This window comes from Phragmites australis, chromosome 4 (genome assembly GCF_958298935.1).
Source record: "Phragmites australis chromosome 4, lpPhrAust1.1, whole genome shotgun sequence".
In the NCBI taxonomy this organism is placed as follows: Eukaryota; Viridiplantae; Streptophyta; class Magnoliopsida; order Poales; family Poaceae; genus Phragmites; species Phragmites australis.
In genome coordinates this window covers 45728934-45749268 of record NC_084924.1, presented here as the reverse complement: position 1 = coordinate 45749268, position 20335 = coordinate 45728934, and the positions used below count along the sequence as shown (strand labels likewise).

General features: G+C 44.1%; 3 protein-coding genes across 3 annotated transcripts; 1 reads left to right on the top strand and 2 right to left on the bottom strand.

Moving 5' to 3' along the window:
* Positions 1-630: 630 nt before the first annotated feature.
* On the bottom strand, positions 631-2950 carry LOC133914852 (protein FAR1-RELATED SEQUENCE 5-like). The gene is made up of 5 exons (XM_062357842.1): positions 2807-2950; positions 1980-2491; positions 1503-1891; positions 959-1416; positions 631-880 (listed from the first exon to the last, which is right to left on the bottom strand). The coding sequence occupies exons 1-5, from the start codon at positions 2903-2905 to the stop codon at positions 689-691; spliced, it is 1650 nt and encodes a 549-aa protein (XP_062213826.1). The 5' UTR covers positions 2906-2950; the 3' UTR covers positions 631-688.
* A 4396-nt stretch (positions 2951-7346) lies between these two features.
* Positions 7347-8937, top strand: LOC133914478 (purine permease 3-like). Its single transcript, XM_062357580.1, has one exon. The coding sequence runs from the start codon at positions 7546-7548 to the stop codon at positions 8704-8706; it is 1161 nt and encodes a 386-aa protein (XP_062213564.1). The 5' UTR covers positions 7347-7545; the 3' UTR covers positions 8707-8937.
* Positions 8938-14152: 5215 nt separating this feature from the next.
* Positions 14153-16608, bottom strand: LOC133914477 (uncharacterized). The gene is made up of 3 exons (XM_062357579.1): positions 15079-16608; positions 14846-14915; positions 14153-14461 (listed from the first exon to the last, which is right to left on the bottom strand). The coding sequence occupies exons 1-3, from the start codon at positions 16443-16445 to the stop codon at positions 14456-14458; spliced, it is 1443 nt and encodes a 480-aa protein (XP_062213563.1). The 5' UTR covers positions 16446-16608; the 3' UTR covers positions 14153-14455.
* Between the last annotated feature and the right edge of the window lie 3727 nt (positions 16609-20335).

The window sequence follows — 20335 nt, the reverse complement described above, 5'->3', positions numbered from 1 at the left end:
TCTCTCATCATGTCGGTCAAATGGAAGTTCCATCCTTGCATTCCTGGTGTACCTCCTAAGAATATAGCTCCCTGGTATACTCTCCACCTGTGCTTGCATGAATGCTCGAATCAGATGTTCGTAGAACAAACCTGTGTAAGAGATATCATGTTCAATTATATATCCATAAAACATGGATGTTTGCAATATTGTTAAGAATGCAGAACCATAATTTTATATAGCAATGCACCCGTATATCATTTAATATGGTTTTATAGATGCTGTTGATATGGTTACATGGATGTTTTGAATATTGTTAAGAATATGGAACCATATTTTAACTGTATATGCAACCATAATTCCTATAACATCGTTACATGGTTGATTTTAGTATGGTTACATTGTTATTATTAATATGGTTATGAACATGGAAACATGTCAATTGTTGGTTCACTTTTTGACCGTATATAACTAATATATTAACTATAAAATATCATTTACTCAACCATACAACTCCACTTGTATGTTTGCACCAGCTAAAATAGAATAAGCACTTCACGTGTCAAAGTGCATAAAGGTACCAATCACAACAGTAAAAGATATCTTGTTCAATTATATTTCCAAAACTGTTGTTACCTGTGTGTTCCCATGTCCTACATTCGCACGTGAACTTCTGACATTCAATATCGGCACACACCTTGAATTGATGTTAACCCCATGATATTTTGTTTGTTCTTCTAGTGTGTGATACCAGGTAGTGGTTTTTTCCCCCCACAGGATCATCGTCAATTCGGTACCTTGTTGCTGAAGTCACTGTCCTCTGTACCTGCTCGAAAACTCTTCTTGTATACACCCGTCGTAGCTGATCAACAAATCCCCAGCCACTCTCATCTGTTCTGCACTGCATTTATCAATATCAAATGTTAGAATGCATATGGTCTAACCGTAAAATTATTTGCACTATGCGAAACACACTCACCATGCCACCATATTCCTCTGCGGCCTCGGCCGCTCTCCGCCTTTGGATAACCTTCAGCATTTGCTTGGCAAATTTATGGAGCACAGTTGTGTGGTTCACAAAGTTGTTTTTAACCATCATGTTAGTGCTCTCGCTCCGTTGTGTAGATGTCATCCTTCCACAATATTTATGCTTGAAGAATGCCTTTACCCACCTTTCCCTTATATTGTACAGGCTTCTTAATGTCGGGTCATCTTGCAGTTTGAATCTTGACAACATCTCTGCCCACGCACTCTCAAACTCAGTTGGTGTCAGTGGATGGTTGATGGTTGAATTGAACACATCTTTCAGTTCTTTGTGCAGCTCGTACAGCTCATTGAGTTTAGTCTGCACTTTATTTACCACATGCCATCTGCACAGCCTATGTACTATACCCGGGAACATCTCAGGTATTGCCACCTTCATTGATGGGTCTTCATCTAAATTTTTACCCGAAAACATATAATACGGTCAATAAACGAACAAAAGATTGCGTGCAATATTAAACTGCTTGCAAGATTCTTACCTGTTAGGATGCATCTTGGTGTTTTCCCTCCCATGCACCTCTTGAATGTCCCAAACAACCATCTGAAGGCATCAATTGTTTCGTGTCGTAGAAGTGCGCACCCAAATATAGCGTTCTGGTTGTGATGGTTCGATCCAACAAACATTGCAAGAGGCATCTCATATGCGTTTGTCTTATACGTTGTGTCAAAGGTCATTGCATCATTGGCACCAAAGTCCGCATAGTCCCCCTGCATGCTTGCATGGCTCCAAAACATGTTCTTGATGTATCCATCTTTATCACAATCAACGTCCCAGTAAAACTGTGGATTTTGTTCGTGACAGTAACGGAAAAATTCAATCAATTTCCCTATGTCATCTGCATTCTCCTCCCGCGTCTTACCTGCTTTCCTGCATCCAAACAGTATTATGTAACACAATACAGCCGTATATATTTATAGTATGTTACCATAATCGTCACATTAAAATGTTTTATTACCTGTTACCTATGTCACGTGCTGTTAGTGGGACGTTCTGCTCTCCCCCATGCATCTCGCTCAGCATATTTATCGTACAGTTGATTGGCACATTGCTTGTATTTAGTTCGTCCACAAGCTCCATCACCGTCTCATCCTTATGCTTGTGACACTCCATCTGGTTTGTTACTGTTGGTGTTTTCGCTAACGGATGGTTGTGTAACAGCCTAATATTCTCCACCATCACCTTGCCATCATACTCTCTGTCCTCATTCTCCACTTCCTTCAGCTTCATGTATACTTTGCACCCTGTTTTTTTAGAGAACTTGTTCCGCTTCCTTGTTTCCCCTGGCTTGAAGTACTGCCACTTCCCTGCCAATGAGCATGATATTTCCCTAATTGTTTTCTTAGTCCTGTCCCACCTTATTCCAAATCCAGCCTCCTTTGCATACCGTTTGTAGAACTCATACGCATCCTCCTCTGCTGGAAAGAACATTCCCACCTTTGGTATAATGGATTCATCCACATTGTCTCCCTAAAGTATCAATTAGTAACAACAATGTCATTGTAACAATTTATTCAATATAGCATAACCATTGTCATCATCAAAAGATGATATATGGTTGGGAAACATATGTTTTACTGTCACTTGAAGGCTTTGAATATGGTTATCAGTATGAAATAATCAGCTCTCTTCATGTTATATTTTACGGTTAGTCAAATTATGTTTTACGGTTCACTGTATGTTTGGAAAATGGTTATGTCTGTGTATATGGATTTACATTGATGTATAGAAATATACAACAATACGACTTTGGCAATCGAAATGCAGTAAACCCAATGAACTTACGTGAGTAAATGTTAGACCCTCCTCAGGTGTTGCCATCTCTTCCGGCGCCAGTGTTGATGGAGGTGTCCTTGTATCCGATGCATGAGAAGGTATCGACATCCGAGCTGTCAGGTCGATCGTCCTCTCGGGAGTTGGTTGAGACGCAGCCGTGGTTCTAGCACAGAAGTCGCTGCGGTCATCATCAGATCGCACAAACTGCTGCGTCGTTACGGGTGAAGGGCACGTGGGTATATTGCTTTGCATAGAGATCGTCTCTCTCCGCCGCTGCTTACGCACAGCGCTGTGTTCATGGTGTCGTCCCATGGCATACACTCGGATGACCTCCAACCCTAATCCTTTTCCGCAATATCCCGATTGATTCTCCATTTGATTTGGCCATTTTTTCCTGAGGCCTTTCTATTTTCATGTAACCTCCCCCCATTGGCCCAACCGTCATCCCGTGAATGGCGCCCATTTTGTTTCCCCCTCATAACGCCCTCCGTAAATAACAACATGTTCATACGGTTGCGGAAGCAAATTTACGGCTGCGATCGAAAGTTTTACGGCTAAAAATTATGCTCGAAACGGATCACAAACTAAATTGAATGGAGCCCTTTTAAATGGCTACGACTCCGAAAAAAGATTTAATCATAATTGATTTATGGTTACATGGATACTTTGAATATGTTTATGTGTACGAAAGATCACTCATTACCATAAAATTAAATTTTACGCTTCATAACAATATGATTTACGGCTCTCTGTATGATTCATATATGGTTCATAAATGTATATTTTACTACTGGCCAATCTAAGTTATACGGTTCCCTGATTGTTTTGTGTACGATTAAAAATCTGGAAATCAACTCGTTCTCAACAAAAATTATTTTATGGTTATACGGTTCCCTGACCAAAGGACATCTTCATACGGTTGCGGAAGCAAATTTACGGCTGCGATCGAAAGTTTTACGGCTGTGATCTTTTTCCCGATCGAAACGGACCAAATATGCTCTTCATACTGTTACGGAAGCAAAATATACGGCTGCGGTCGAAAGTTTTACGGCTTCGAGCGGATTTCCCGAGCGAATCCACGATCGGGGTGCGGGGTATCCTGGGGCGCTAAATAGCTATTCAACGCGCAGCGCTAAGAATAGCAGCGCCCTATATATATATATATATATATATATAGGACATCTATTCTATACTCCTAGGAGTATGTACTCCCACATGTAATATACCACCTAAACAAACACTTTATACTATTTTATCATTTTTAGTATACTCTAATACTAATTCTAAGATACTCCAATATGAGTTGTAAGAAAAAAATTTCAATGTTAGCCTTTCATTTTTGCTATATACTCTTTTTTATACATAAAAGAAGTATATACGCAAATTATGATAAAAATCATGGAATTTCATAAAAAATTTCGTGGAATTTGTATTGTAGTATCTTATAATTACTAATAAAATATATTTAAAGTGATAAAGAAGTATAACACACGTGTAAAAGTGGTATATGAGAGGTGGGAGTACATACACCTAGGAGTACATACTAGTTTTCCTATATATATATATATATATATATATATATATATATAAACGGTTCTTTCCTTGTGAAGGGTCTGTGATATTAGTTATCACATACTATAATTGGAGGGGTGGTTCAACTGCCGCACACATTAATCTGACCTTTTCTCCTATGGTAAGGGCGTGATTTTGTTTCTCAGAGTAGGTAAGACCGCTTGAGTGTTGGGTCTTGAGGTTGATCGTCGGAACACGCGCGCAAAATTGTTCAACGTGAATGTTCCACGCGCGCGGCCGCCTACACGGCAGCGTCAGATCTAGTAGTATGACCACATATTAGTTGGATTCCACTTGACCTCAATTTGATAGTAGATCACATTAGCAAGCATGTGTCGACAATATTAAGGGTACGTACCTTATCATACTTCCTGTACGAAACATGGGAAACAAATGATGTACGTATTTACCTAGCTAATCTCTACGTTAGCATGATATAAAGGGTGGCTAAATAAATGAACTTCTTAAGCGGCATTCGATTTATTTTAGGCGATTTTGTTCAGTTCAATTTCCTAAGTTTGTCACTCGGCACAGAATGATACAATATAGGAGTAGTTGCTTGCTAGCTAAATATATGTTGCGTAAGCATGACATGCATCCAGAATATACCATGGACTTGCAAACTCTCCGTCGTGCAATCGAGTTTGAACGAAGTGTTAAATTATGAATAACTACTCTCAACCTCGACATGCTTCAATATGTCTAAAAAAATAGCTTTTTTTATGACTGTCTGAAAGAAGTTGTGCCGCAATGCATTTGAAAGTCAATCTTTGATAATCCATCCGATACTGTTGGGCAAACATTCACGACATAACTGTAAGTCTGTACTCCCTTTGATTACAAATATAGGTTGTTTTAGACTTGTACATAAGTATTAAGAAAGTAGATTAAATGACATTGTTACTCTTTATTTATTCTACGTTAGAAAAGATAACGTATTTAATTGTGAGAGTGGTAGCATTTATTAAACAAGTGTAAGACGGGAACAAAAGAGAAAAAAAAATGCATAGAAATTTGATAATATCTTATATTTAGAGAATAATTAAAAAGGCTAAAACGATTTACATTTACAACCAGATTGGGGTGAGAGAGGCGCGGGGCGTAGTATCGTATCTGTACCAACTTTTTTTTAAAAAAACGTACCCACTTCTCCTTTTCAGGAACGAAATGCGCTTACCTACCCTCCCAAGGATGATACGATCTCGCTAGGCATGCACTAGGTTCAATCCACGACCTAGTGAGAGAATGTTCAGACATAGTTGAGCTAGCGCATGACTGAGTCGATTTCTCGCAGTAGGTCTGTAGGTGAATGCGTTTTCAGCACTTGGGTCGTTGTGGGCGTTACCAACGCACACTGAAAAGTGAAAACGCGGCACTTTTCTCCGGATAGGAGAACACCGGGAAATCCAACGAAAAAGAGACCACGCTTTTACATGGGAGCGACAACAGAGAAGCGCAATTCCTAGCTACCTCCAAGTTCCAGCTATCATTTTCTGCTCCAATGCTACCAATATTAGCCGCGGTCATCATCGTCGAGACCGGCAGGCTCAGCGACGACTATCCCATCAGGTCTGAAACCTTGCGTGATAAGAGTCCACTAGTGTTGCAGTAGCAAATATGCAAATGCAAAACGCACGTCGAGCTGATCAAAGTCTGAAACTGAATAATCCAATTTACGGTGCAATAGTACACTGTTACTATATTTCTGAATTATTACCACAAGGCACTAGTAAGCCATTTTGTAAACCTCGGCATGGCTGAAAAACGCAGGGAGGAACGTGCGGAAGAATTTCAGAATCAGAAGAACTCTGATACTATGTAGGAAGACAGGAGGAGAATTGAAGCAACGCTGATTGCATTGAGTGTAGAGTTGAACTTATACATATACAATGGTAGTTAGCCATAACGGATTGATCCTAGAAGCTATGCATGATCCTGAAGAATAGGTTAAACAAACAGATGTGTGCATCAACGGAAACGTGGTAGCTAACACAGTAGAATGGAACCGATCAAACATCTCAAATTTCTTTGAACACAAACATAATTTTAACAGCCAGTTGGGGGCAGCGCGCATGCGTCGCTTACCGGGTCTCGGCGGCCACATACACCAAACGGAGCCTGCACTTTCGAAGGAGGCGCTTCAGTTTGTTTTGTTTCGCTAAACAATGATCAGACCTCTGTGTAGACACGCGTGTGTGAAAGAATGGAGATTTCTTTTGTCAATACTTTATCACTGCTAGCTAGTATCGACGTGGACTAGTAGACCCACCATACTTCAGCTACGAGTACGTACTCTGGAGATGGTGGTTGGTTATGGACATGAATGATTAGTACGTACGGGTCAAACGGAGCAGAAGTCCGAGCCCTTGGAACGCTGACCGGCTTGCTCACATGTTGCTCCCTGTGGTCAATGACCAAGTATGCTTTACTCGGTCAGGACATACAAAGGACATGATATGTTGAAATTATAAGGAAACATATATTATATTAAGCTACATATATAAAACCCAACTAGTCTCACGCAACGAAAAATCGCAAAGAAAAAGTGCTTCTTCTATGCTTAAATATTTGCACGAAAAATGCACGTATATCCTGAATTATATGAGCAGTTGAGATTTCCACCAAATGTTTGCAGGCCTAGGCACTTCGGTTTTGAGAGGACATATTATAATTAGTGCTAATCATACATTTCGTCCAAAAGTTAGTTTTGGGTCCGTATTTGTATATACCACCCTGTAGCAAATTAGTATGTCCTTGCAAATGGCAACTTGCATGGCATGTGGAGTATAGCAGTACATTATATCTGGAGTTCAGAACCAAACAACCAAACTGCTCATTACTTAAGTGTTCCGTGTGTACTTGTTCTTTTGCCCGGCTGCATGCATGCGTACTTCTTTTCTCATTCCGCTGTGTTGACCCAACAACTTGGTGAACTTGATTTCTCCAACATTTTCTCTGGGACCTCGATCATCGGATTTTCCCTCTTCTATATAAACCCTACAAGCCTGTCATGCAAAGCACAAGAAAATCAAGCAGAGTACAAGCAGAAGCATCCAACAACTAGAGCCTCCAGACTCGTTCGCCAAACTACTAAATACGAGGCGGCAAGAGCCAAGAGGCATAGAATCAGTAGAGTGCAGAATTTGCTGTGAACTTGTGAAGTTCATATCCCATCAATGGCCACCATAACGGCTAGTGCCAGTCCAGCCATGCAAGAAATCAGCAAGCAGGCGGGGAGCACGTCGCCGACCCGCGCTACCGCCTCGTCTGCGCCGGCGCGTTACCGACCGTCGCCGCTGGTCATATTCAGCGCCTGCCTCGTCCTCCTCGGCGCCGGAGGCCCGCTCCTCCTCCGCGTCTACTTCGTCCACGGGGGAAAGCGCCTGTGGCTGTCCGCCATGCTCCAGCTCTCCGGCTGGCCCCTCCTCCTCCCGCCCATATTCGTCTCCCTTTTCCGAAGCCGCAGGCACGGCGTCGCCAACCTCCTCCTCCCGCCTCGCCTCGTCAGCGCCGCGGCCGTCCTCGGGGCGTTCTACGCTATATCGTGCTTCGTCTACGCGCTGGGGTCGCAGGCGCTGCCGCTGTCCACGTCGTCGCTTCTGCTGGCGACCCAGCTCGCCTTCACCGCGGTGTTCGCGTTCCTGTTCGTCGGGCTCCGATTCACGCCCTTCTCGGCCAACGCCGTCGTGCTGCTCACCATCGGCCCGGCGGTGCTCGGGGTCGGGCCCGGCTCCGGGAAGCCGGCGGGCGAGGCCTCGAAGACGTACTGGACAGGGTTCTGCGAGGCCATTGCCGCGGCCGCGCTGGCCGGGCTCGTCCTGCCGCTCGTCGAGGTCGCCATTGCGCGGTACGGCCGACGCACCGGACCCGCCGCGAGGGTGCCACCCCCGTACGCGACGGTGATGCAGATGCAGGCCGTCATGGGCGCCGCCGGCACGATGGTGTGCCTGCTCGGCATGGTCATCAAGAGCGACTTCCAGGCGATGCCAAATGAGGCCGCCGGGTTCGGGCTCGGCAAGACCAACTACTACCTGGTGCTCATCTGGGACGCCGTGTCATGGCAGCTGCTCAACCTGGGGATCATGGGACTCATCACCTGCGCCTCGTCGCTCCTCGCCGGCATCATGATCGCGGTCCTCCTGCCGCTCTCGGAGGTCCTCGCCGTCATCTTCCTTCACGAGAAGTTCGACGGACCAAAGGGCATTGCACTGGTGCTCTCCCTCTGGGGCTTCGCCTCCTACCTCTACGGTGAGAAGGCGCAGAAGAAACTGGAGGCTCAGAAGAACGAGCAGCAGGTGGCAAAGAAAGTTGGAGACCTGGAGTCGGCTGCTCCTTGAGGAACAATAAATTTTATCTGTCTAGCGTGTGTGCACGCATATATACAGGTATAGTCATCAACATGTTTTTCGGTTAAGAAATTGTTACAACAATATAAAATTTGTACGACATTGTTTCATTTGTAAAGTAGCAGAGGCAAGTCGAGTGCTACGATTGTATAAAATAAAGATCAAAATACGGCATTCTTCATGTTGAATTTAATCTCACATCAGAAATTGATGATAGAATAGCATGATTTAAAAGGTGAAGAGTCTCTCACCCATAAGATTAGTCTTTTGGGTTAAATTGACTCAAAATCTTAATCGTGGTTCTAATTGAGCCTGTGTGTATATCACATCTATTAAGACCTATGCTCGGAGCGTCAACTCGTGAATATAGCGGGCTGTGTCAGATTGCTACGTACCCTAATACTTCAGTTCTTGCCCATTCATACAATCTTTGGAGTACTAGTTACCTCTTTCAGAAATATGCAAATACAGCGCTTTCTTTTTTGTCCTCTGAAAAAGTGAAAGCATAGCAACCAGCAAAAGACCATCAGCTGTGATCTCTTTCTCAAAAGTGCCAAGGTAGCTGCAACGGACAAAGGTGCGGTGTGAAACTTAAAATTGTACTACTGAATCGAACACAACAATACTAGTCCCAACGAATCAAATTAAGAAACAAACGTACAACAGCACCAAAACTTGGCATATCCACAGAATTTCAAATTTCTGCACAACATACAGAAGACAAGACCCTTAGCCATCAACTATCGAGGTGTTGTGCCATATTAGTGTGGCTGGAATCGTCACAGCTATACAGAGGAAGTGCTGTTATGGCTATAGATTTGTGGCATGAACCAAACGTGATAAGAGTATCATTATCGATTCTATAACTGATGGTGCTAATCCCGGATTATTACTAACACTTGTTTACTGTCAGTTCAAAATTCCTAATTTTTTAACCAACGGTGATCATGTTTTCTGTAATAGTGTTCGTATCTGAGTTATCTCAGAATATATAATTGTGGCCGATGGAGAGAACTGCAAAGAACCTTCTACTACTATCGTTGTAGTTTGTTGCCTATCTGGAAATTCATTCTGATACGTAGAGCCCGTAGTTGCACTGGTGGCCCACATGACTATAATTTGCACTTTTCTTGTTGTTGTCTCTATGAGTCAGTGGTCTATTTCCTAATTTGATATCAAGAATGCCTTTTTAATGGTGAGTTGCGTGAGAAGGTCTACATGCATCCACCACCATAGTATTCTGTTCCTGAGAGTATGGTTTGTTATCTACGTCGCTTTTTCTATGGCCAAGCAAGCCCCTTAAACTTGGTTTGAGCACTTTTCTTCTGTGAACATTATTGCTGGTTTTTCTGCTAGTGCTCATGATCAAGCACAATTTGTCCACACTTCGTCTCATAATACACACTTCTCTTGTATATTGATGATATGATCATTGCATGAGATGATTATAAGTATATTGCCTTTAAGAAGGCTCGTCTCAATGAGTAGTTTCCTATGTCCAATCTGGACCCTCTTCGTTATTTTTTTTTTTTTGGATTGAGATTTCTTCTACATCTGAGAGTTTATTTCTGTCCTAAGAGAAGTATATTAAGGATCTTCTTGATCATGTTTCTCTTACTGATGGACGAACTATTGATATTGCCATAGAGCTTAACCTTCATATTCGGTTCACTGATGGTGAGCCTCTTGCGGATCCCACCCGTTACTGTCATCTTGTTTACCTTAGTGTCACTAGTCCTGATATTTCTTATGCAGGGTGCATACTCAATTAGTTTGTTTTTGCTCCTACTTAGCTCTACTATAGTGTCGGGGATGGATCCTTGATAGTGATTCCGGGGTGTATCGGATGACGGGTGCGTGCATGTGCTAATCTAAGAACACCAGAGTTTATCCAGGTTCAGGCCTCCATTAGGGTAATAACCCTACATCATGTGTATTCTTATCATTGAGTATGGTATCTTTTTTTGTTTCCTGGCCCCCTCTCCCAAGGTGGACTCTCTTCCCCTTATAGCCCAGGAGGAAAGGAGTCTTATATGTAGGCCCATCAAATAGACTCATGAATACCTAGATGGTCAACATAGACTATCTTTACTGAGCACGCATGCACTGTACCTGCCCTGAAGCGCTGCGATGCCAGTCCCATCCGTCAGTCGCTTCCCCGCTTATCAAGTTCGAGTTGCCCGGTCTGCCCGGTTCCATCGATGGTTGCCCATGCACGCCTGTCATGCCCTCTGTTCGTCTGCAAGCCCATCCCATAACAATTAATGTTGCGGGATGAAACACGGAAGCTCTGTGTCGGCCATGATCGCATCGACCGGAGTGGTGTTGCTAGGGAAGGAAAACGGCACGAGCATCGGCATTAAATGAGAGTTATCTGGTTTAGGCGAGTACCTGCCCCACGATTAGTAGGGATTGGTCGTGGTAAGTACGGCGTAGGTCGGGGGTGTGGTCGCGCGGTGCCGAGCGGTCGTGCGGTGGACGCTGTTTAGAAAAAGGAATTAGTCCTGCAAAAACTGGTTGTTGTTGGCCATCCTGGAGAGGGGCCCATTTTCTTTACAATGACAATAGCCCCCAAGCTCCTTTGTGGATATGATTGTCTGAGTTGATCTTTATACGGATGTGGCTGGGCCTGGTCGTACCACTAGAGCCCCAGGTGAACCCAAGCTTTGCTAAAAGAGTGGTCAACAACACAGCCCACTGTCGTGGTGGGTTCAGAAACCCACATCCCAAAGGGAGGTTAAGCGTCCATAGAAAAAGATTGTGGGAGAGAGAAAAAAAGGAGAGTGTGAGCAAGGGAGAGAATCATAGGAGAGAGAAACCTTAATGGTTGCTAGATTTTGAGGGAATTTCAGTTCCCTAGTGGTTCCTCAGAAGCTGAGATGGCGGAACCGAGTCGATCCTATAAATTGGAGGACAAAAAAGCCCCCAGAAACCTCTACGCCTTCCGAGCTCTTGCACCAGAGACCTCTCCGCCATCAATCTTCCCCCGTGCCTTTCGCAGAAACCACCGCTGACTCCCCATGGCATTGCGCACTGGAAAGTAGCCCGACTTCCCCAAGTCCAAGTGCACCACCGCGAAATTGAAGCAGATGTACGAGAATCGTCTGCTTCCGCACCGTCTATCCTCTGGATATCGCCTTGGCGGAGACGTTCCTTCTCCCCGCCAGGTGGAGATCGTAATCTTGGCCTCATTTTTTCTGGCAGGTCTCGTCCCCTCCTTCTCCGAGTTCTTCTGCACTGTTATTTCCTTCTATGATATCTGGCATCTTTATCTCAACCCCAATTCTATCATCATGCTGAGCATCTTCGCTCACATGTGCGAGAACTTTATTGAGATCGAACCATGTCTTGATCTCTTTAGGTTTTTCTACAAGACTCGGTTACAGCTAGGGCCGATCACTGGGAGTTGTGGCTTTCACCTCTGGGATGGCGTCGTGAGCTCCTACTTGGAGATGAATCTCAAATCGTCATGGTCGGGCTGGAGAGAGGAGTGGTTCTACCTCACGACCGATGACTCTTTTGACAACCTCCGCTTGCCGAAAGCGCCGGCGCGCCTCGCAAAGAGCTAGGGAAGCTCTCCCATGTTGTCCGCCGAACTACTGTCCCCTACCTGGTATGCCAAATGTCAGGGGTGAATCCTTAACAGTGACTCTGGTGTGTATCGAGCGATGGGTGTGTGATCTGTGTTCTAGGAGATGTGCCTATGCTAATCTAAGAACACCAAAGTTTATCCTGGTTCAAGCCCCCTTAGGGTAATAGCCCTACATTCGGTGTATTTTTCTCATTGACTATGCTTTTTTCTTTGTGTTTTTTGGCCCCCCCTCTCAAGACGAACTCCCTTTCCCATATAGCCTAAGAGGAAAGGAGTCTTACACATGGGCCTATCAAATAAACCCATGCATACCTAGATGGTCAGCATAGGCTATCATTACTGAGCACGCATGTGTTGTGCCTGCCCTAGAGCACTGCGATGCTAGTCTCATCCGTCACCCGCTTCCCTGCTTATCAAGTCCGGGTTGCCCGATCTACCCTGTTCCATCGCTGGTTGCTCACGCGCGCCTAACACTCCTTCTATTCGTCTACAAGCCCATCCCATTACAATTAATATTGCGGGATGGAACACGAAAGCTCTGTACCGGCCATGGTCGTCTCGGCTGGAGTGGTGCGCCTGGGGAACGAAAACGTCATGGATATCGGTATTAAATGAGAGTTGTCTAGTTTAGATGAGTACCTGCCCCACGACCAGTAGGTTGGGACTGGTCGCGGTAAGTCCAGCGTAGGTTGGGGGTGTGGTTGAGCGGTGGACCCTGTTTAGAGAAAAGAAATTAGTCCTGCAAAAACTTATCGTTGTTGGCCATCCTGACGAGAGGACCCCCATATTCTTTACAATTACATATAGTCATCTTATGGATGTCTTGCGATATATTTGTGCGACTATCTCTCGTCGTCTCTTCTTTTCACATTCCAACTCTTTACAGCTCCATGCATATTCTGACGCTACTTAGGCTAGTGATCTTTCTGGTCATCAGTCTCTTTTGGCCTACTGTGTTTTCTTTAGCGGTTCTCTCATTGTTTGGAAGATAAAAAAACAGACCATAATTTCCTATTTTAATGCAAAAGCGTAGTTGCATGCCATGGCATCATTGATAACGGAGCTCAGTTGGTTACAGTGGTTACTTGGGGATTTTAGTGTTTCATCTCTTGCACCTACTACTCTTTATTTCGATAGTATATGTGCTATCAGTATGCTCGAGATCCGGTGAAGCATAAGCTCATCAAGCATATTGGTGTAGATGCTTCTTACATATATAGTATAGGATGTTCCTTCAGTTGGCTAATTTCTTCACAAAGATATGGAGTATAACTCAGTATAGGTTTTATCTCTTCAAATTCAGTGTGGTTGATACTATGAGTTTGAGGGGCTGTTAGAGATATATTTTCTATATTTTGTGTCTGTTTAATATCTTCGTGCTATGAGTTTTTATTTTTCATATTGTTCATATGTACATTTATATATACTGGTCTATGACCTATGTGAAATACAAGTTACTATTTTTAACAGAGAAGACACCTCTTTTCAAACTTTGCTTTGATGGTTGCCATTTATCTCCTTAGGGTCAGGCCACTTCAGATGACCACTGGCGCTCTCCTCCAAACACTCAGTGAACTTCCAATTGATGTTTGAGATATCTGAGTTGTTCATCCAAAAACACTACAGATTTCCTCATCAAAATTTTGAAACATAGCTGCATTTTCACCCTCACATTAGAACATAAACACAAAATCAAACACCGCAGAGCAGATGACTTCAGTGACAAATTTCCTTCACCTCGTCAGTCAGCAGCCGTGGAACCTCGAGAGTAGGTAACAGCAATACTTAACAGGGACCCTTAAATCTTAATTATACACTGATAATTCAGTAAATAGGTGAGCCCTGTACAAGAAATTAAAACAATTGGACCTCTGCTACTTTCTATTCAAGCTCCGCCACTGCCAGAGTGCTTATCTGTTTAAATTGAATAACTTATATGTATTAAGTGTATGTGTCAAAGATACAGAAAGTAGACTGGACGACCACATGCACCAATATTGTACAACATGACTACTATAGAGTGTATATAACTAGAGCTGCAGTGGAGCAGATATAAGGGCAGAAGTGTGTTAACACTTCTGTCGATAAGTTAAAAGTATGCACCCTTTGGCAAACGTCATCGATGTACCATGAGAGTCCATCCATCCATCAATCCTGGAAAGAAAAAATGCCAAGCCAAGGGTGTCAATAAAAGTTTGTTAAAGGCAAAAGAACTGTCTTTTCATTAAGAGACGAAACAAAATAGTCTCATTTAAAAAAATAGAAGAAAATAAAGAGGGGAGAAAAAGAAAACAAAGAAGGTAGGCAAAACAGAGAGGCGAAGGCGATGTCAAATTGTCAATAATAGCCAGTACACTAAAGAAGCCAATATATTATAAGAGTGAAAGAAAAAGAAAGAAACTATAGCAGCACGAGGAATTAGTTGACTTTGGTAGGAGCAATATCATATCACAGGAACATTACAAGGAAATCATTCCAAAACTTCTGAATAGTTCATTTTCAACAAAAGGGAGGAAATAGATCAAAACAAGGAATTACCTTAATCCTCAAATTTGGCTTCACCGACCAATTAGGTCTTATTGCTGCGCACGATATGAGTCCTTTATTCCTGAAAGCAGAGAATGAGAAAACAAAAGCTTTTTAAATAGAGATATTATCAGAAAACATCTCTAGCAGTATTCCTAGCACATATAAATAAAGACGAGAGCTACATTGATTCTTCAAGAGAATATAAGAACAGTAAATGAGACGAAGTAGACACGTTGGCTTACCAATAACCGCGGGAGCAACAGGTGAAAATATGATGGGCGAGCATGTAAGGGCTCGCCGGGGCTCTATCCATGCATAGAATGTCTCCATCCATGGCTAGAGACCAGGTGCCACTACTTAGATGGTATTGCTCAACACGCGGGCAGCTTTGTCGCGGATCACGTGTTTCCACCTGTGGATTGTGTGTTGGTGCTCTATTTATGCAGGTGATAGAGTTTCCCAAAACAGAAGGGAGCACCTTGTTCGGTGAGACACACACACCCCTTTCCTCAACGAAGAGAGCATGCTCACCGATGTTCTTTACAGGAACAACTCTTCCGCTGATAAGATCATTGAGTTTGTAAACCACCAGGTGTGCATCTGAAGTGTGGTTGAAGCCAACAAGCATGAGGTCCGAGCCACATTCTACCAGGTGGACTATGCTGATAGTTTCGACCAGTGGGCACTCGGCGATCATCACTGGCAGCGGCAGAGACAGCGAGTGTGAACCTTGAGCGTTCGGTTGTGGCCGATCAATTTGGTAGATATATACCTCGTCGTTGTCTTGATGACTCGCGGGCTGGTAGATATATACCTTGTTGTTGTGTTGGTAACTCGCAGACTGCTGCGACATCACGTAAAGTTTGCCTTGGAAAGACACTGCTTGTGTTCGCAAAGGTGGGAGCTTCCAGGCCGAAATAGACCATTGCTGGTCGCCGGCGGTGGCGTAGGCCACACGGTGTATCTTTATCATGTCAAGGGCTAGCATGACAGTGATGGCCCCGGTGGCACTGACGTTAACGGCAGCACAAATTCCCCTGAGGAAGATGCTGAGCTCCATATCCTCGGTCATGCAGCTGCGCGCATGGGGTTCTATCTGCGGCAGGAGGGATAACAGCGGTGGGAGCTCCGCGATTTCGCCGGTGAATGGGTGGAGGAGGCGGATGGCGGTGTCGGGGTGACGGTACAGGAGGAGGAGACCGTCGGTGGAGTCGAGGACGATGTGGTCATCGAAGAGCGGGAGGTGGACGCGGACGAACACGCCCGTGGAGAGGTTGAAGAAGCGCACGTACCCACCGAGATTGGGGTGGCCGGGGCAGAGGCCGTGGCCCTCGGGCAGCATCATCCAGCGGCGCGGGTGGAAGCGCGGGTCGAGGAGGCCGCGGCCGCGCGGGCGGACGGAACTGGAGCTCCAGTGGATGCAGACGGCGCGGAAGCGGACGTAGTCTAGCAGGTCGCCGGCCAGCACCCGCCACCCAATAAGCTGCACCAGATCCTCGGGCAGCGACGCCCAAGGCCGCGCTCCGGGGGGCGCGAGGCGGCGACGCTTGCTGCTGCTGCACGGGATCCTGAAGCCAGGTGCGCGTTTTGGATAAAACGGCGGCGACATTCGGAATCACCGGCAGCAGATGATCTGCCGCAGCCGCTGAATTCGACCGCGCCGACTACCAAGATTGCGATTTTCTCCCTTTTTTCTTGATCCCGATCGAGGACTGGAGCAGATTGGAGCGATGGTTTGGGCATCAACTGTACAGAAATCTCCCAAGTCCCAACCAGCATAAAAGAAATCGGGGACGAGATGAGAATAGACAAGGGGACGGGTTCCGCAGTTTAAAATTGTCCGACCCGCAACCAGTTCTTCTATCCGGATTGGGCTCGAAAAAGTATATCGCTACGAGTCGAAAACGATAAGCCAGATATTGATACAAAGTAGGAACTAGTGATATCCAAGTGGGCCTGACCCGGCACGGCAGTTCAGCGCAGCCCAGGCGCGCGGCGAGTTCGGTGCAAGGATCGGGTGCTGTTCACGTGGTGGATCGGTTCTATGCTGCATGCATGTGGATCATCACATGGAGATGGAGATATTCTGCTGGTGGTTGCATGCGGCCAGCGGGCTTGGATAAGGCCGACAACAGGAGCATGACGGGTTGGATTAAAAAATCAAAGTGTGCGTGCATGCATGGCCGTGTGGTGCTTGCGGTTTTCTTTTCGTTCGGGCGCTGGCGTGGTGTTGTTGTTGGATTAAAAAATAGAGCCGTGAGTAAGGTTTTCAGGATCCTGACAGGCCTATATGTATATTCTGGGATCTTACCAAGCCAAAATAATATGGATAGATATGTGAATCTTGATTTTATGTACAGGGTTGAATAGAATCACATAGCATCCCAATCGGCAACAAATTTGTGGTCAACATACATAATTGGTTAATTCTTATGATTAATAGGTTTTATTGGTTCAATTTGATATATTTTTATGTTTTACATGGTGTATGTTAATGGTATAATTTATGTAAGAACATGTTAAATTATTAGGTTATGGATAAATAATGTTTTAAAATTAAATTTAATTGGCACTTAAATATACAAAAGTTAATTAAATTGATCAAAATCAATATTGTGGACTTCTGTTCCTTAGAACATATTGTAATTCTTATATATAAAATATATGTATTTTCAAATTTTGATATAATCATGATTCTACCATCTGATCCCGTCAAGAAAAAAAAAGATTATACCTAATTGATCCTCACAACCTCCTTGTGAGAGCGGAAACACACCAATATCCAATACTGTCTTAGAGCATCTCTAATAGGTATAGGTAGCTACTATCTTTTAGATACGATAGTACATTTTTAAAAATTTATACAGATCTTGTTGTTCATAATTTTTATATCTCATAGAGAAGAGAAGTACTAATATGATTTTGAAAATACTAGCTCTTCATCTCTCCTTTTTAGAGTTAGTTAGTACTTGCTCTACTCTCTACTATGTGAGGTATGAAGAGTCATACTAATTCTAACATTAAAAAGTGTGCTATCTCAACAGATAACACATCTATCTCTCAGCATTAAAGATACGAATAAATCACATAACTTAGTTTATAACTCATAGGCTCTTATGTTTAAACTTTTTCAACTTTTATTAGACTCTGATTTCCTAATTCCTATACATCTATCACCTCGAACTTTCAACCGTTCAAAACCATACACTTAATTAACTTTTGCTGACAAAAGCGCATCTATGTGGCAGTGGTTTTTACGTGGTAGCATAAAAAAATTAAAAAACAGTACAGGTCCACTTGTCAGCCTCTCTCTTCCATCTCCCTCTTCTCTCCATCTCCTTCCTCCAGCCATGACGTTGGTCCCCATCTCCATTCTCCACCCAAGCACTGGTCGGAAGCTCGTGTAGGCAGTTACACGCACGGACGTTGTACTCTTATCCGTACGGGTCCTACACCTGCCATCACCGCAGTTCGGCCCAGCGTGCCGCCGCCGCCGTAGCGACACACTCACTAGCCGCACCCGCCACGCATTCTCTGCTCGATCCCCAATCCCACTGGCATCGTCGCGGCTCGGCCGGCCCGCCACCTAGCGCTCGCCGGGACAGGCGGTAATAATAGTGTGAGCAATTGAGATGTAAATAAAATTCTTTTGATTCTACTCTCATACAGTGTACACAGGGCCAAGGGGGACGCCATGCCCGGCTAGCCAAGCTCATGGCAGCAGCGGGAGAGAGTCCGGGGACCTCGTATAGGTAGCACAATGGAACGAGTAAGACGCTATGGTTCTAATGGTGGTGGTTTCATGGCCGGAGTGGTGACGGACAAGGTCGACGATAGACACAGGTTCCTTGCCTATTACTTGCTCGACGGAATGCCCACCTCGACGTTCACCTCCACAGTTGGCTGCCGTGCTTCCTGGCAGTTCGTTGGCATCCGACTGCGATCAAGGACTAGCTCTACAAGTATGAGTCCATGGCCTCGACGCGCGCGGCACTGTGGATTTGGCTATATCTCAAAGGCCAAGTGGCCGGAGGAGTGATGCCGGTGACGAGCTAGGCGGCAGTGTGAGGCAGCATGAAGACTGAAGAGTACATGAAGCATGCATGTCGCGAACTCATGTGTGACTGCACAGGTTTTCAAGTGGCTACAAAATCATGCACCGGGGGTGCATGGGATCTCACCTAGTGGCTCTCTTCGGCAGCAACGAACGCCATCTCTTGGACTTGTATGTGCGCAGAGGTAGAGGAAGCCTACACTATGACATGCGGGTCCCATGATGTTTTTCGTTTTTAATTGCTAATTTCGCTGATAAGTATGCCACGTGGGATTAAAAATGGTGGCGTTATTACTTACGTGTCAACACGTGGGATTAAAAATGGTGGCGTTATTACTTACGTGTCAAAATTGTTGACACGTCATTGCCACCTCACGGCAAAACCACCTTTAATGGGATCAAAAGGAATTTTGACCCGTTTTAAGAGTTGAGGGTGTTAAATGTCTGTTTTTAGAATTCAATGGAGAAAATCAGACTGGGGGCAAGACTTTTGGGGAGGTGAAATAGACTTTTTCCCTCCTTATACTGTCTCACAAAATCACAATGCATATTACTCCAGGCAGGCAGCAAAGATAGGATAATTTCTAGCCCAAAACGCATGGACAACAGGTCCAGTAGCTACTCGCTAACTTATATATACACACACGGCGAGACTATTCTGCGCTTATACGCAGTTGTTATTCGCACTATGTACATCCCCGTAACAAATTGAAACACTGTGAGTTACAACTTGTTAGATAAACTAGTTACAACTTCATATGCAGAAATGCATAATTGCAACACGAAAAGCTAACACTATGAGTTACAACTTGTTATTCGCAATGCGCACATCCTCAAGTTACAACTCGAAACACTGTGAGGTACAACTTGCTAGGTAGACTAATTATAACTTCACATCCAGAAATATATAATTGCAACATGAGAAGCTAACACTGTGAGTTACAACTTGTGAGGTGTGCGTAGACATGAACTATAGTGAGCATTCCTGCAGTATATATATATATATATACCGTCGTTCGTTCATCGAGCGAGAACAATATGTTGTCCGATGAACAGCCGAAACATTGTGGGCCCTGCTGCTCAGAGAAGGTCTCGCCCCTTCAGCGGGCGAGAACTTTATATCGCCCGCTAAACGGGTGACACCATTATATTGCTCGTTCATCGTGCGATATGTTTGTGAATTAATTTAATTTCCAGCAGAATAAATATGGTTTGGCGAAAAATGTTTGTTGTACAAATAGTTATCTAAACGGCTTCATGATGTGGTTCGTTTTTTCCTTAATTTATTCTTAATTTTGGCTCGATATAATTTTGACGATATTTCTTTATTTAGTTGATGTAAAATTGTGTGAGAATTTTTTATTCTTTATTTTGGTTTGATATAATTTTGTCGATATTTCTTTATTTAGTTGATGTAAAATTGTGTGAGAATTTTTTTTAGTGAA

Bases quoted from the DNA above. Each gene is read 5' to 3' on its own strand.
- LOC133914852 (XM_062357842.1), bottom strand. From the start codon at position 2,905: ATGTCGATACCTTCTCATGCATCGGATACAAGGACACCTCCATCAACA. The intron at 1,892-1,979 runs GTAATAAAACAT...GTTTGGATGCAG, and splicing joins GCACGTGACATAGGTAACAG to GAAAGCAGGTAAGACGCGGG. The intron at 1,417-1,502 runs GTAAGAATCTTG...GTAAAAATTTAG, and splicing joins ACCAAGATGCATCCTAACAG to ATGAAGACCCATCAATGAAG.
- LOC133914478 (XM_062357580.1), top strand. From the start codon at position 7,546: ATGGCCACCATAACGGCTAGTGCCAGTCCAGCCATGCAAGAAATCAGC.
- LOC133914477 (XM_062357579.1), bottom strand. From the start codon at position 16,445: ATGTCGCCGCCGTTTTATCCAAAACGCGCACCTGGCTTCAGGATCCCG. The intron at 14,916-15,078 runs GTAAGCCAACGT...CTCTGCTTTCAG, and splicing joins TGTTGCTCCCGCGGTTATTG to GAATAAAGGACTCATATCGT.